We start from the raw sequence: 15,449 nt of genomic DNA on the forward strand, positions 1-15,449 counted from the left end.
AACAGAAGAAAAAAATTTTTTTTTGCGAGGATCGAGTAGAATTCAAAGCAAACAATCAATCGTAACAAACAACATTATGTTGTGTTCGTCCGCAAACGTTTCAAGTAAACATTTTCATTGTCACAAGTCACGCTACCCCCTTCGTGACGGGTGTGCATCTAATAACAAAATCACATTTAAAATAACAAGGTGATTTGTTTCCTACACTTCGAATTATCATTAAACCGAATTGAAAAAATAATAATAATAATAATAATAATAAATTTTTCGTACCTGACGAGGAAAACCGTACGAAAAACTTTAAATTTTCCACGCATTTAAAAAAAAAACAAAAAAAGGGGAAGGGGACAAATGAAACGGAGGAAAAATATCTACCATTGTCTGTGTGAGTGCGTGTGGGTGGTGTGAGAAAGAGAGAAAGAGTGAGTGAGAGAGAGAGGAAGTTCAGCCATGATTCAGAGAATAACCAAAAGGGTGAGTCGTTGTAAAACATAAAAGTCATTATAAAAAGAAAAGCTGGAAGGCAACGTGTGTCTCTCCTACTAGTAAAAAAAAAACAGGAAACAGGAAAGATTGATGTTTTAATCAATAAGAGCAAAAACTTGTTGTATTATGTAAATCTATCAATTTATAGCAAACGGTCATCATTATTATCATCATTTACTTGATACCGTTTAAGGGTTTCAAATCAACCCTTTAATTCATATTATTAATTAAATAGGTGAAATTACGTTTCCATCTGCTTTTTTTTTTTTATTTACAATAAAAAAAACTCGCCATTAATCAAATTGACATTCATCGTCCTCGTCCTCATCGTCCACGTCATCTTCGTGGTCGAAACGTAACCGGAAGTAGAAAAAAAATGTACGGCAACAAGAAGAATAAATGTTGTTTATTACGTATATATTCACATTTCGGTGACCGGGAAAAATTTCTTAAAGTAATTGAAATTATTTAAAATGGGGGGAGGGATGGGAGAGGGAGAGGGGGCAAAGAGTCGGTTTGCGGACGTTGTATCCAAGGTGTCGGTTACAATTAGGACCCACAGGATATTTTATTAATTACATCTTTTGTCAATTACACTCGGCACGTGTCGCACACGTTGTCAGGTTGTACGGTTTATGTGCATTAATTTTAACTTTTTTTTTTAAAAAAAACATGAAATCGTGGTGTAGCCGAAGCTGTCAATTAATAATAATAATAATAATAATAATAATAATAATAATTTTTATGTATTGGTATATATTTTAACCTTAGGTAAAAAAAAAAAGAGACGAAAAGGGGAAGGGGAGAATTTTTTTTTTTTTTATTTTGGAAGGTTTCGAATGTATGTGTTTTGTTTTTAACAAAAAAAAAAAAAAAATTTTTTTTTTGAAAATTATGTGTCCGATTTTGACGTTTTGAAATATAAAACCCTTCGGGGGTTGATTATTGGGGGTTTTGAAATTTCGAAAAAAAAAAAAAAAAAACTATGCGAGAATAAAATATAAAATGTCGGTGGCAGGAGAAACGAACGAACGACGTAGAAGAAAATTAATTTTTTTTTTTGTAATTTGACATCCCGGATTCCTTTTTTTTTTTTTTTTTTTAAATTTGTAAAATTGTAGTCTATAGTCTGTAGTCTATAAATATAGCAGATTTTTTTTTTGTTTTGCGCTATAAAAGAAGAAGAAGAAGAAGAATAAAAAACGGAAAGAAAAACGGAAAAATGTTTATTTTAATCACTTGAAATTTAATTAAAATTTTCCATCGTGAAATTGTTGTTGCTGTTGTTTTTGTTGTTTGTCCATCAAATCGTCCCTTTAATTCTTATGGTCATCAATTTTATCGAAACGCATTTAATTTTATACATTAAAACAATTCCTCCAAGTTGTTTGTTGTTGTTGTGAGATTTTAATTTTCTAAAGGATTTTATACGACAAACGAAATTCAATTTTAAGCAAAGCATAAATTTTTTTTTGAATAAGAAAAGATGATTCCCCCCCTCAAAAAAGAAAAAAAATTTTCTATTATGACAAAAACCTTTTTTATTATTATTATTGTTTCAATGATGACCGTTTCGTTTAATTCGAGTATCAAATTAATCCCCCCTCTTCCTCCTCCACTCCCCCAAAAAAAATTTTATTTATTTATTTTATTCGTTAAAACCTATTACTATCGTCATTCTCTCTCCTCTTCTTCTCTTCTCTACTTTTTAACCTCCCCAATTAATTTTTCCTCCTTCCCTTTCTTTCCCACCCCTTCCTCCTCCCTCTTCCCTCCGAAAAAAACTCATTTTATATTGCATTTGTTTTCATGTTATTTTTTAATTGCAAAAAAAAAAAAAAAACAACCACTTGATTTGTGGCAAAATAATAAATATTTACATTAAATTAACAAACGCCAAAAACGCATATTTATTTACTCTATGCGTTTTTCATTTATTTATTTTATCATTTATTTTTGTTAAAATTATGTTAAAATATTTTCATATCGCAAAAAGAGAGAGAGGGGGAGGAAATGATTGGGGATGGGAGAAAGCGAGGGGTTGTAAGAGTGAGAATAATAATAATTGTTTGTTGTCGTTCGTTAAAATTTTTTTTTTTCGTTTTCGTTTTGTTTGTCGTCAGATGGAAATTTTCACTTATAGAAAAAAAAAAAAAAACGAATAACGAATTAAAAAGTTCTGGAATTCCAGTAAAAAAAAAAAAATTATCGATTTATTTGGTACGATTGAGTGGACCATGCCTGCCTGCCTGCCTGCCTGCCTGACGTGAACAATTCAAATTAATCGTGAAGAAAGAATCCAATATCGCAAATGAAGTAAATTTTATTGATGGACACGAGGACATTGTCCAGGCGACGTAGAGTCAATAAAATTCATGGAATCCTTTTTTTTTTTTTTTTTCTCCAGCTCGGCACGAACGTTTTTTTTTTTTTTTGTTTATTAATTATTCGACTTTTATATAAGTTAAATACATGTGAAACAATATAATAAAATTTATTGCCATATTCGCCATTAACATTGTAATTAACAGCTTGAATTCTCCCTCGTGTAAATCGCTCGCCCCCTCTCCCCTCCCCCCTCTACCCAACATAAAATTATTTATTGTTATCGTTTTTCATATTATTCGCTTTTTTTTTTTTAGCTTTTTTTTACAATCTTGTCCTTTTTTTTATTTAACTGGAGAATTAACTGGAGAATTATAGTAAGAGAAGAAGAGGAGGAGGGGGAGGGGAAGGAAGAAATTAATTTGAATATGTATATTTGAATTACGAATTAAATGTTTTTCCGGAATTAACGATAAAAGATAAAAAAAAAAATTTTTTTTTTTTAATGCTAAATATTATTTATTGTTTTTCGTTACGGACAAAAAAAAGGGAAATAAAGGAAAGAAAAAGGTAAAAAAGGATTTTAAATATGGCGGTTTAAAAAAAAAAAATCTTGTTAAAATGTTCGAAAGAAAAAAAAGCAATAAAAATGTCAGAAAAATAAATAAAAAGTTATACCAAATGCCGCTAAGGGCCAAAATATTTACACAGTGTTGACCGTTTCTTTTGTTGTATTAAAGTGAGAAAATGTGGGGGAGGGCGCGCGGGGGTATTACGCTGGTACGGATGTACCAAAATGTAAGGGAGGCTGTAAAAGAGGGCGGTGGGAAAAAAAAGGGTAAACTAATACGAATATTCGTTTTAAATTTCATTCTCGAGTACATATATATATATATATATTTTACAATTATTATTTTCCGCCTCCCGACCGCCGTTCCCCCTCCTCCGCGATGCCCCCCACACTTCCTCCCGTTCCCTCCCTCTCCCCCCCCGACATGGGTGTAAATACCATGCGAATTCGGGTTTTTGCCGTTGTGTAAGCAACATCAATCAGTTTTTACAATAAAATAAAATCCCCGATGATGACCATAAGCCTAAATTAAATCCGATCGTTTCTTTCATTTTCATCTCCTTCCACGTTACTATTTACCTCTCTTCCACGATACTATTTACTCTCTCCCTTCCCCCCTCTCTTCGGCCTTTTTAGCCTTTAAATTATCCTTTTTTTCCTCTCTCTCTCTCGCCATTGTGAATTTTTTTTTTTTTATATTCCAACTCGCTTTCCGGATAAGCAATAATTTCAAACGATCGAATATGGGTATCGAAAGTTTTTATGTTAATTCCACGATTTTTTTTCATCCCCCTCCCGCCCCCCTATTCTCGTTTTTTTTCTTTTTTCGTTTGTTTGTTTAAAAAAAATAAATTTTTTTTTACTTTTTTATTTTTTTATTTTCATTATTTGTTACTTGTCAATCCGTAGAGTGAAGTGGAATCATTTTCTTCGTATTGATTTCTCTTTTTTTCTCTTCCCTCTCTCTCCCCTCCTACCCCCTCAAAAAAAAATTCTTATTCTTCTAAAAGCTTACGGGGGAAAAAAAAGAGAGAGAAAGAGTGAGTGAAGCATTCACCTCTTTTTACTTTTAAAAGTTGTTTGTCAAAACGATTAAGAAGGGCTGAGAATCATTGTCATAAAACATTAAACGTGGTGTTAGACACATACATCGGCCATGTTTAAAAAAATTTTTTATTTATTTATTTTATCTATTCTCGTCGCGAGAAGGTTTTTTTTTCCAGAAACCTTTTTTTCTTTCCATTTTTTTCGAGTGTTGTCGTGTTTGTTCGCCTTCGTTTTTTATTTGATTCTTTTTGTGTGGTTGACAGTAAAAATTCCTTTTTTTTTGTGATTGTCTCCCGCCATTATTAATCGATAAAATGATAATAATACATTTTTCAAGTGGATTATGTTGTGCATGGAAAAAAAAAATTCCTTTTCCAAACGATAATAATAATAATTTTTGTCTGTTCGTTCGATTTCCGTTAAATTTTTTTTTGTTGAAATCGTATTAAAATAATTAATTACGTAATTAATAATTATAGACATAAAACAAGATCCCACGTGATGTTACAAAATGATTTAAACATCTGTCCGACCGAAAAATCAAAAGCTTTAGCTCAAGATTTAAAATCCCGCTGTGTCAAAGTAAACGATAATGTCGTGTCATCAGATTTTTTCTTATTTTTCTTTATTTTTTTTTTCTTGCCTTGTGAGGATGACAGTTATTCCAGTTGTTTTTTTTTTTTTTTTTCATATTCGTTTCTTGCCAACAAAATTTTTTTCTTATTTTATTTTTAAAAATTTAATAATAATAATAACAATCCAAAAACGGTGAAAAAAAAAAAAAATTGTTTGTTTTTTTAAAAACAAATTTCTTCTTCATCATCACGAAAAACGTTTTAAAAGTAAACGAATGAGTGAATGTGACAAATGATAGTGTCACCAGATTATTAATACGAATTTTTTAATAAAAAAAAATAAATAAATAAACAAAATGAAATATCATAGTATGATGAATATCGTCAGGTTGAGTTTAAATTTTTTGAAAAAGACAAAATCTCAGCAGGTGTTCTTTGTATGTGATAAGAGAGAGAGTGATAAGGGTGAGCGTTTAAAAATTTAAGGGAGAAAGAGAGAGAGAGAGAAAGGTTTTAAAAACTTATTCATTGTTTTTTTCCTTCGCGACCTCCCCCCTCTCGCCCCCATTTAATCATGCATGCAATCATTTGTCTCTGTTCTTTTGCCCCTTTTTCATAAAAAAGATTTTTAATAATAAATTTTTCTTTTTTCCTAGTGACGTAACTGGAAAATTTTCAAAAACTCTGGAATATTTTTATGGATAATCCCGTTATATGAAAACCTCAATGTATTTTATCTATTATTTCTTTTATCTTTTTTTTTTTTTTTATATAAAACCTTTGAAAGGTTTTTTTTTTGTTTTGTTGTATCTCATCACCGGGCATCAATATTTAATTTAAAATAAGATTTAAATTTTTTCCTGTTGTTTAGTTGGGAAGGGGTGGGAGAGAGGAAGCGGAAGAAAGGGAGGAAATCAAAAAGAAACAAAAAAAAGGCCGAGAGCGGGGGGCGGGGCGGAAGGGAGAGTCGATTGGTTATTTTCTTTTGATGTAAATTTTTTTTCGTGTGTGGATTAATTTCAAGTTAATGCCCGTGAAATTAATTTTACCTTGTATGAAAAAAAAAAGAACGAACAAACAACAAACAAACAACAAACAAGGAGAAATTTTTTTTTTTTTTCCATCCAAAAACTTTTGATTCGAATTTTATATACTCTTTATTACAATAAATCAATTTTTTTTTTTTTTACGCGTTATCCGATGAAAATTTTAATCTATGACTCCATACAAACCTTTTATCGCGTACTACTCGTCTCGCAGTAATGTTTTTACGTCAAAAAAATTATTATTATTATTATTACGAGTGTAAAAGTCTGGGAAACAAATGTTTTGTCAAGGTTAGGTTAAGAAAAAAAAAAAAATTTTTTTCCCTTATTTTACGAAAACAACTTTTACAATTTTCCAAAAGTTTATTATTATTATTATTATTATTATTGTAAATAATAACTGGAACCATATTATCAAAGGTTACATATATGATAAAAATGATAATGATGATAATAATAATACGTTTAGTTATGAAAAACGTCATTTCGTGTGTGGTTCTTAAAGAAAATATCAAAATACAGTTTGAAGGGTTTTTTTTTTTTAATAATCCGAACTTCCGACCGTGTAATATCACGTGGTCGTTATATTAACCGGAAGTAAAAGAAAAAGGATCGTTTTTTATCATTTTAATATGTGTGTGCGTGCGTGCGTGCGTGTTTTTTTTGAGAGAGAGAGAAAGAGAGGAAAAAAAAAATTGGAAAAGGTTCGTATTTCCTTTTTCAAAAATTGACTTTTGTTGATGTAAGCCTCCTTGAGGCGGCCGGCCACATACACACAAAATAAGATAAACCGAAGTTTTAAAATATGATTTTTGTTTGTTGAAGAAGGGAAGGGGAGGGAAAAGTGAGGGAGACGATGGGGGGAAATGGAAAGAGAATAAGAAAAATATGTAGGAAAATGACGAGGACGAGGAATGAGGACATCATAGATTTTTTTTTTTTTTAAAAAAAAAAAAAGAACAAGATTCAATTTTTTTTTTCGGGGGGAGGAAGAAAGGGGAAGGGTAAGGGAAGGGGGAGTGGAGGTAAAATATTCAAATCTGTAGTCAATGAGGCGTTCGAATAACTCCTGTCAGAGCTTTTACATGCGAACAGGAAAATTTAGTTTTTTTTTTCTTTTTCTTTTGCATACAATATAAACTCCCGTTCGCCATTTTTCTTTTTCTTTTTTTTTTTTGTTGAAATTGATTTTAAACAACGTTACTCCATTTCGATTTATTTATTTATTTTTTTTTTTTCTTTTTTTTTTTTTCTTCTTCTTCCCCGTCAAACAACAAATCTTTTTTTTTTTTTTATTGAAATATTTTTTCGTATATGAAAAAAAAATAAAATAAAATAGTGAGAGAGTAAAGAAAAAAATCGAATGTTATTGTTTTTTACATCAACTTTCCATGCCTGGAGAAAATTTGAACGAAAAAAAAAAAAAATGACAAAATTAAATCAAAAAAGAATAGCAATGGAGCTTGTGATTCAATTTTTCTTTTTTTTTTTATATATATAAGAAAAAAAAATGTTTTTTTTTTTTTTGTTTCCATAAAATTGAATTTAAAAGTCAACAGATGCAGTCAGTTTGAAGAAACTGGAATCTGAAAACTGGAGAAGAAAGAGAGAGAGAGAGAAAAAAAAACAAATTTTAACGTGTTTATTACGGTCAGGCACAAATATTTTTTTTTCTTTTTTCCAGAACTTCCTCCAAAAAAAAAAATACTTTTTTGTTTGTAAATAACCACGTTAAATATATTAAGTAATAAATTATTTACTCTATGCTCGATTATTACGTAATAAATTAATTAAAATTATTTAATAATGATGATGATGATGTTAACTGTTATTTGTTTTTTTTTTCACGAGACAGACAAAATAAAGAAAATAATTGAAAAGAGAAAAGAAAAGAGAAAATAAGAAAGAAAAATATGCAGAAAAAAAGAGAGAGAGAGATAGATAGATAGAGATATGCAGAGAGAGAGAGAGAGAAGAGAGAGGGAAAGAGAGAGAGAGAGAGGAACGTAAAAAAAAAAAAATAATTCGCATAATTGTAAAACACTCGTCAACGAAATTGCTATTATTATCATTATTATTATTTTCTAAACTCCTTCTACGCTTTCCCGTTTGTTACAAAAAATATTTTAAATAACCTGGAAATGATATTTGATTATTTTGTCCTTGTCAAAACGGGATTTTTCCAGATTGTTCCATAATAAACGACACATATTTCTTTTTTTTTTGACATTGACAGGTAAAATAAATTGATTAAAATTAATAAAATAAAAACTCGTTCACCTGTATAATAATGATAATATTAATAACTCGTTGTTTTTTCTAAAACATTTTATATAAAAAAAAAGTCACTTTTCCAGGTTAATTTTTATTAATAATAATAATTTAAAAACGTTGCGATTATAATTATTTTAACATACGATGACATTAATAAATTTTCCCTTTTTTCTCCACATTCGAATAAATTTTCTTTTTTTTTAATGAAAATTATTTATCTGGATCGAAAATTGTAATGATAATAATAATGATAATAATAATAATAATTTTGATTTAATTAATTAAATAAATCGATTTTTAACGTCGGAAAAATTTTTTATTCAAACAAACAAAATAAAGAAAATTCACCGGATTTAAAAAAAAAAAAAAAAACAATGAAAATAATTTTAAATGAAAAATAACCTTAAATTAAAAAGGATAAGGCAAACAAAACATATTCGAGATAATGAAAAGAATGAATGTGAGAGAGAGAGTGAGAGAGAGAGAAAGAAAGAGATGAGTTAAAGGATTATAAAAGAAATCACATAAAACCGATTTTCTCTTGAATTTTCTCATTCTCTCCCCCCTCTCGCGCCCTCCTTCCCGCTTCCCCCTTCTACTCTCCGCCCCTCCTCCCCCGCTCTAACAAACGTAATTAAATCTTTATGTAAATGTGACGTTGACGGAGACATAGCGATGTCCAATGACCGATGACCTGAAACCTTCTTTTACCATCCGACACTTCTGGATATAATTCAGATTATTTATATAATTTTATTAGAATTTCGAACGAGGGTTAAAAAAAAAAAATTCCTTTTTTTTTGTTTAAGAAAAAAAAGATTTTATTTAAGGGTTGAAATGTTGTCGCCACATTTACCAAAACACCCTTCTCCGAACGAAAAAGAAAAAATAATGATAATGATAATGATGAAGAAATTTATAACGTTACTTTTAAACTAATTTACTTTTACCTTACTTGTACGTTTATATGTAAACGTGGATTCAACAAAGAAAGACAAAGGAAAACAAAAAAATTTATGGAGATTTTTACCGTAATCCTTAAATTCGGGGGTTTTATTTAATTTTTTTCTTAAAATAATAATAATAATAATTACTTTTATATTTATTTGTTCGGTTCACCCGATTTAATTTACTTTCGGTAATTTCTTTTCCAAAAAAGAGAGAGAGAGAGAAAATTATGAGTTAATATAGTAAATGATCGAAAAAGTTACATAAAACGTCAAAAATAAAATAAAATAAATAAATAACCTTGATGTCGGAATAAATAAATAAATAAATGTATGTATAAATTAAAAACTGGAATTATTAATTATTTAATAGAAAAAAAAAAAAAAATTAAAAAGAAGGAGATATTAACAATATTTGTAAAGAAATTTTTTTTTTTAAATTGGAGTTGTTGTTGTTGTTTGTTGTCGTAGTTGTCGGGTGGTTGTTGTTATAGTAAGTTTTAAAAAAACCTTGATAATTCGCCATTGGCCCAATTGTTTACAAAAAAAAAAAAATAAAAATTTTGTTTTTACAAATTATAAACGGTTTCAGTTAAAATAAATCAAATCAAATCGAATCCCTTGTAGATTTATTTTATTTGAAAAATTTTCACGTGATTATTTTAATGTTAAATAACTTTTTTAAAAATTTCACACGCCCACGCACGCGCCCCTCACGCTATTTTTAAAAAAATAAATAGAAAAAGAAAAAAAAGCAAAAAAAAGTAAAAAAAAAATTTCTCGCGTTATTCTTACCAAAAAAAAAAAAAAAAAAAAAACAAAAACTTATGGAGGTTTTTATTAAATAATAATAATAATTATTATAATAATAATTTTGATTTGCGATATGATTCCCCAAGGAAAAAAAAATTCCAGAAATCCCGAAGGCATTGCGGGTTAAAATTTTTTCTTAAAAAAAACAACATATCAGATTCACGTACTCTTTGAATTACAAAAATTATTATCATTATTATCACGTTGCAATTTTTTTTATTTATTTATTTAATGGCGAAAATTAACTTCGATAAAATAAATACAAAATTTAATAATAATAATAATGATAATAATAATAATAATAATAACTGAATAAAAACGAACAAAAACGTTTTTTTTTTATTTTTATTTTTTATTCGGTTGGGGTCATCCCTCAAGATGAGTGAGTCATCCCGAAATTGATTCGTGAAAGATCGACCTTGATCGGAATGGGATTAATATGGCGGAAAGCGCATCCACGTTTGTTTATGTTATTGTCGGCATTTAAATCGTAACTCGAGGTCAATGAACTTTTATTTATTTACTTTTTTTTAAAGTTAATTAATTTTCTTTCTTTTATTTTCTTTTTTTTCTGAAACGGTGAGGGGGGAGGAGGAGAGCGGGAAGTGGAAAATTTAAAAAAAAAAAAATAACGAATCGTATTTTATGTACAAAACGGAAAAAAAATTTGATAGAAAATTTTAAATTTAAATATAAAAATTTAGAACGTAAATAAAAAAATAAAAAAAAATTTCTGGAATTTTGTTTTGTTTTTGTTTTTTCTTAAACGTATAATTATAGAATTTTTTTTATTTATTTTCAAGCTCTCTAGGACTTTCCCCTCTTTTTTTTTCTAAAAAAAAAAAAAAACAACAACAACATTATTTATTACGTATCTATTACAAATAACAGTATCATTAAATTTTAAACATGGCGTTCTAAAAAAAATAAAATAAACAATTCACTTGTTATTATTATTAGATTGATATGTTTTTTTTTGTCTTTTTTTAACCAAAACTTAAATTTTGCAGTTTTTAATTAATTTTTTCTTTGAATTTAAAATATTAAAAAAAAAGAAGTAGACTTTCAGGACAACTATCAAAAATATAAACCCGAAAAGAAAAAAAAAATTTTTTATTTAGAAATTTGTGGTAAGAAAAAAAATTACGCAATTCCATACCTACCTACCGAAAAAAAACAACAATTTAATTATAAATTACAAAAAAAACAAAAAAAAAAAACAAAAAAAAACACGTGAACAAACCACGTGAGAAAAATAATTTTTATTGTTTGTTTTAAATTACCCGAAGGGAAAATTATTACCCTAATTTCGCTCAGGTAATTTTTTTTTTTTTTTATTAATGACAGGTTTTTTTTAATGAACCCATTCGAGATAAAAAAAAAAAAAAAAACTTTTTGAGGCGAGGGAGGTTTGCAATAAAATCAGGTTGTAGCCTTAAGATGTCTGACCTACTTGAAAAAAAAAAAAATTTTACTCGACCAAGTTTCACAAGAACCAGGAAACACACCTAAAAATAAAAAAAAAAAATTCTTTTTCTCTCTCTATCTCTCAAATCACGATATTTTCTTTTTTTTTTAGGCGTGGATTAAGGAATTTATTTAACCTTGAAATTAAATCACACACGCGTAATTTTGTTCAGAACGAAATCATTTTAAAATAATATATATTAATATCAATCATGAATAAAATTTCGTTATCAAAACAAACAAACGAAAAAGTTTTTTTTACGACTCGAGTAGTACTCATAATTTTTTTTTTTTTTAATCTCCGGGTATTAATTTCCGGTGTGGTCATCAAACCACTCGAATTTGTTTATAATCAAAAAGTTCCGCAAGTTATTTTCCTTTTTCTTTTTTTTTTTGTTTGTTACCGAAAAAAAAATCCTTCGACTCTAAGAAATATTTATAATAATAATAATAAACAAGAGATATACGCAGGTGGTTGTAGGTTCGAATACAAAAGATTTAAAAAAGAAAACCCCTTCTCTCATAAGTGGAAATATAATATTTTTAAATATGATGACGTCATAATCAAAATAAGATTGACACGTAAATGGGGCGTAAGAGTAAGCGAGATTTTTTTCCTTTTTTTTATCTTTCATTTTTCGTTTTCCATCGAATTCTCTGGGAACATATTTTTTTTTTATTGTTTGTTTGTTTGTCGTAAGAGTACTTGAAATTGTTTTGTGGTTGTTTATACTACGTCCGTTTGTCCTTTCTTTACCGAAAATTCCCACCTTTTTTTTTTTTGAAAATGTCGTAACTCTTACCTACGACCTATCGAGCAAATTTTTTTTTTTTGGCTTTTGTCGTGGTTTTAAAAAATAATGACACGCACACGCACGCACGCACACACACGTGGTTTTATAATTAAAATTATTATTATTATTGTTTCGGTTGCAATCATTCTTAATGAAACTTTAAATGTGTATAATAAAAATTTATTTTGTAACTCGTTGTTTTTTTTTTTCCGGTGCCCCTTTTGAGACTTCAAAGCCCCCCAGCGTTTTTAATATTACTATAAAATAAATTTTAAAAATTATTTTTGAAGGGAATAATAATAATAATAATAATAATAATAATAATTCGAAACATTCATGTTCGTGTTTTTATATTTTAGTAAAAAAAAAACGTTTAATGCAGATTTTTAAGGATTAGTTTCAAACAAAAATTGCATTCTAAAATATTATATTATTCTATAACTATAAAGTAAAATGGCGCGTAAATTTTAATAACCCTTATAAAAATACTACGATTATAATAAACATTCATGCGTAGTAGTAGTAGGATCAGTAAAATGATGATAATTTTATCCAGAAAGTAAAAAAAAAAAAAAACTGGAAAAATAGTTAATCGTAGTGTAGTATATAGAAAAACTGTCATCATTTCCAGATCATCGATTTTTATTTTTTTTTTAACCGGAATTTAGTATTATTATTATTTATACGTATATAAATATTTAAATTTTTACTGTTTATATTTTTTATGATAATTCGTAAATATCGATATGTCGATCGATAAATCGATAGATTTTTTTTTTCTGGGGTCGATGATAAAAATATGGAGGATTTGATAAAAAGAAAAAATTTTTTTTTATATTTAATTTTTTAAGTTTTATTTAAAAAAAAATAATAAAATATTAATTTTTAATTAATATTTAATATTAATATTACATATTATACATAACAGAAATTCACAATTCAACCATGATGAAAATACTGAAAAGTTTTGTTTGACTATTGGAAATGAACGAATAACGTTCGTACGGCAGACTTTTTGGTTAAGGAAAAGAAATTAATAAATTTAGTGGTGGTAGGATTTGAATCCGTGAGCGTATCCGTGTCCTCCGAGGCTGTAAGTGGAAACAACTGGGGCGGAGAAAGCAGAAACGTGAGAGACTGGAGCGGCAACGGAGTGGACGAATGGGGTGGCAACAGAGTGAGCGACTGGAGCAGCAGCAACGTGAGCAACGGAAGCAACTGGAGCAGCGACGGAAGCGTAACGGGCGAAAGAGGCGACTGGAGCAGCGGCAACGTGGGCAACGGAGGCGACTGGAGCAGCAGCAACGTGGACTGGGGCAGCGACAGAAGTGTAACGGGAGACGGTGGCGACTGGAGCGGCGGCAACGTGAGCAACAGAGGCGACTGGAGCAGCGGCAACAGAGGCGTAACGGGCAACGGTGGCGACTGGAGCGGCAACGTGGGCTACAGAGGCGACTGGAGCGGCAACGTGGGCAACGGAGGCGACTGGAGCAGCAGCAACGTGGACTGGGGCAGCGACAGAAGTGTAACGGGAGACGGTGGCGACTGGGGCAGCGGCAACGTGGGCAACAGAGGCAACTGGAGCAGCGGCAACAGAGGCGTAACGGGTGACGGTGGCGACTGGAGCGGCGGCAACGACTGGAGCAGCAGCAACGGTGGCAACTGGGGCAGCAGCAACGGTGGCGACTGGAGCAGCGGCAACGGTGGCAACTGGGGCAGCAGCAACGGTGGCGACTGGAGCAGCGGCAACGGTGGCGACTGGGGCAGCGGCAACGGTGGCAACACGGGCAACGGTGGCGACTGGAGCAGCAACTCCGGCGACTCCGGAAAGTCCAGCGACTCCGGAAAGTCCGGCAACTCCGGCAACACCAGCAACACCAGCTACTGGAGAAACAACAACTCTGTGGTTGAAGTGTTGAACTCTAGAGGAAGAGCTGGTGGCCAAAGAGTGGTGTTGTTGTTGGGTGGAGACAGCGCTGTAAACTTCTGGTCCTGGACCTTGGAGTCCAGCAGAAGCGACGGCAACAGCGGCCAAAAAGCAAACGATCTATAAAAAAAAAAATTATCATTTTCATTACGTTCCATTCATTCATCGTATAAAAAAATTTTCTACGGTTAATATCATGAATAACGAACGACAGCAACCGGAAATCATTATATTAAACTCGAAACGCTCACATTAAGAAAAGGATTCATTATTTATTGAAAAAAATTAGCATGAAGGGACACGTGTACGCCATATTTTTTTTTAACTGGAAAAAATCATCCTTACCAATAATCAAACCTTTTTTTCCATTTTTTTTTTTTTTTTTTAATTTCCCTCCCTTAAATCCCAATAGAATTAAACATTTTTTTTTTTTACTGTTTAACTTATGCATCTGTTTATTTCCAATAGAAAAAAAAAAAAAATTTTTTTTGTTCCCCCGCAAAAATACTTTTTTACGGTTTCGACATTTTCAAATTAAGTAGCTTATTCTTCTTAAAACTTTAAAATTTTATCTACTTTAAAAACTTTATCTATACAGTTTTATCTCCTTAAAAAATAAAAAAATTTTTTTTTTAATCCTATTCGGATCCCCAAAAATTCCAACAAAAAAAAAAAAAAAGAAAAGAAAAATTTTTCCAAATCACTTTCACTATTTTCCAATTATTTAAATTTTCCACTTTTCCCGCATTTTTTCTTTTTTTCGTTCTCTTTCCGCTAATATTACTATTATTTTTCTGAACAAAATAAACTTTCCACTGAACAAAATTGTTTTGACGACGACAGAAATTTAGGATTGTTTTAAAATAAAACTTACCGTTTTCATCATTTTGAATTGTTGAATTAGCTACTCTGAGTTACAGCTAGCACTATGGTTTTATATACGGTCCCCCAGACTTTTATATAAATCTACACCAAACAGGGACAGTCATGGCAAATCAAAATACTTGCAGGAAGTATTGGAACGTGAATTAAGTGGGGAGGAGAAACCTTGAAAATAAATTCATTCATATTTTTTTTTAATGGAAAAGATACTACTTGTCGCGTTTTGGATTTTCTCTCTCTCTCTCTCTCTGTTTTATTTAAAATTATTTTATCAATATAGGTACCTTGAAAAAAA

The 15,449-nt window shown here is 29.9% G+C and overlaps 1 protein-coding gene across 1 annotated transcript; it reads left to right on the forward strand.

Moving 5' to 3' along the window:
* Positions 1-10,462: 10,462 nt before the first annotated feature.
* On the forward strand, positions 10,463-14,398 carry Phum_PHUM168770 (uncharacterized protein; the record flags this gene model as incomplete). Its single annotated transcript, XM_002424969.1, has 2 exons — positions 10,463-10,466; positions 13,392-14,398. 2 exons carry the CDS (start codon positions 10,463-10,465, stop codon positions 14,396-14,398), a joined length of 1,011 nt encoding a protein of 336 aa, XP_002425014.1.
* Between the last annotated feature and the right edge of the window lie 1,051 nt (positions 14,399-15,449).

Source organism: Pediculus humanus, genomic scaffold (assembly GCF_000006295.1).
Source record: "Pediculus humanus corporis 1103172107516 genomic scaffold, whole genome shotgun sequence".
Taxonomy (NCBI): Eukaryota; Metazoa; Arthropoda; class Insecta; order Psocodea; family Pediculidae; genus Pediculus; species Pediculus humanus.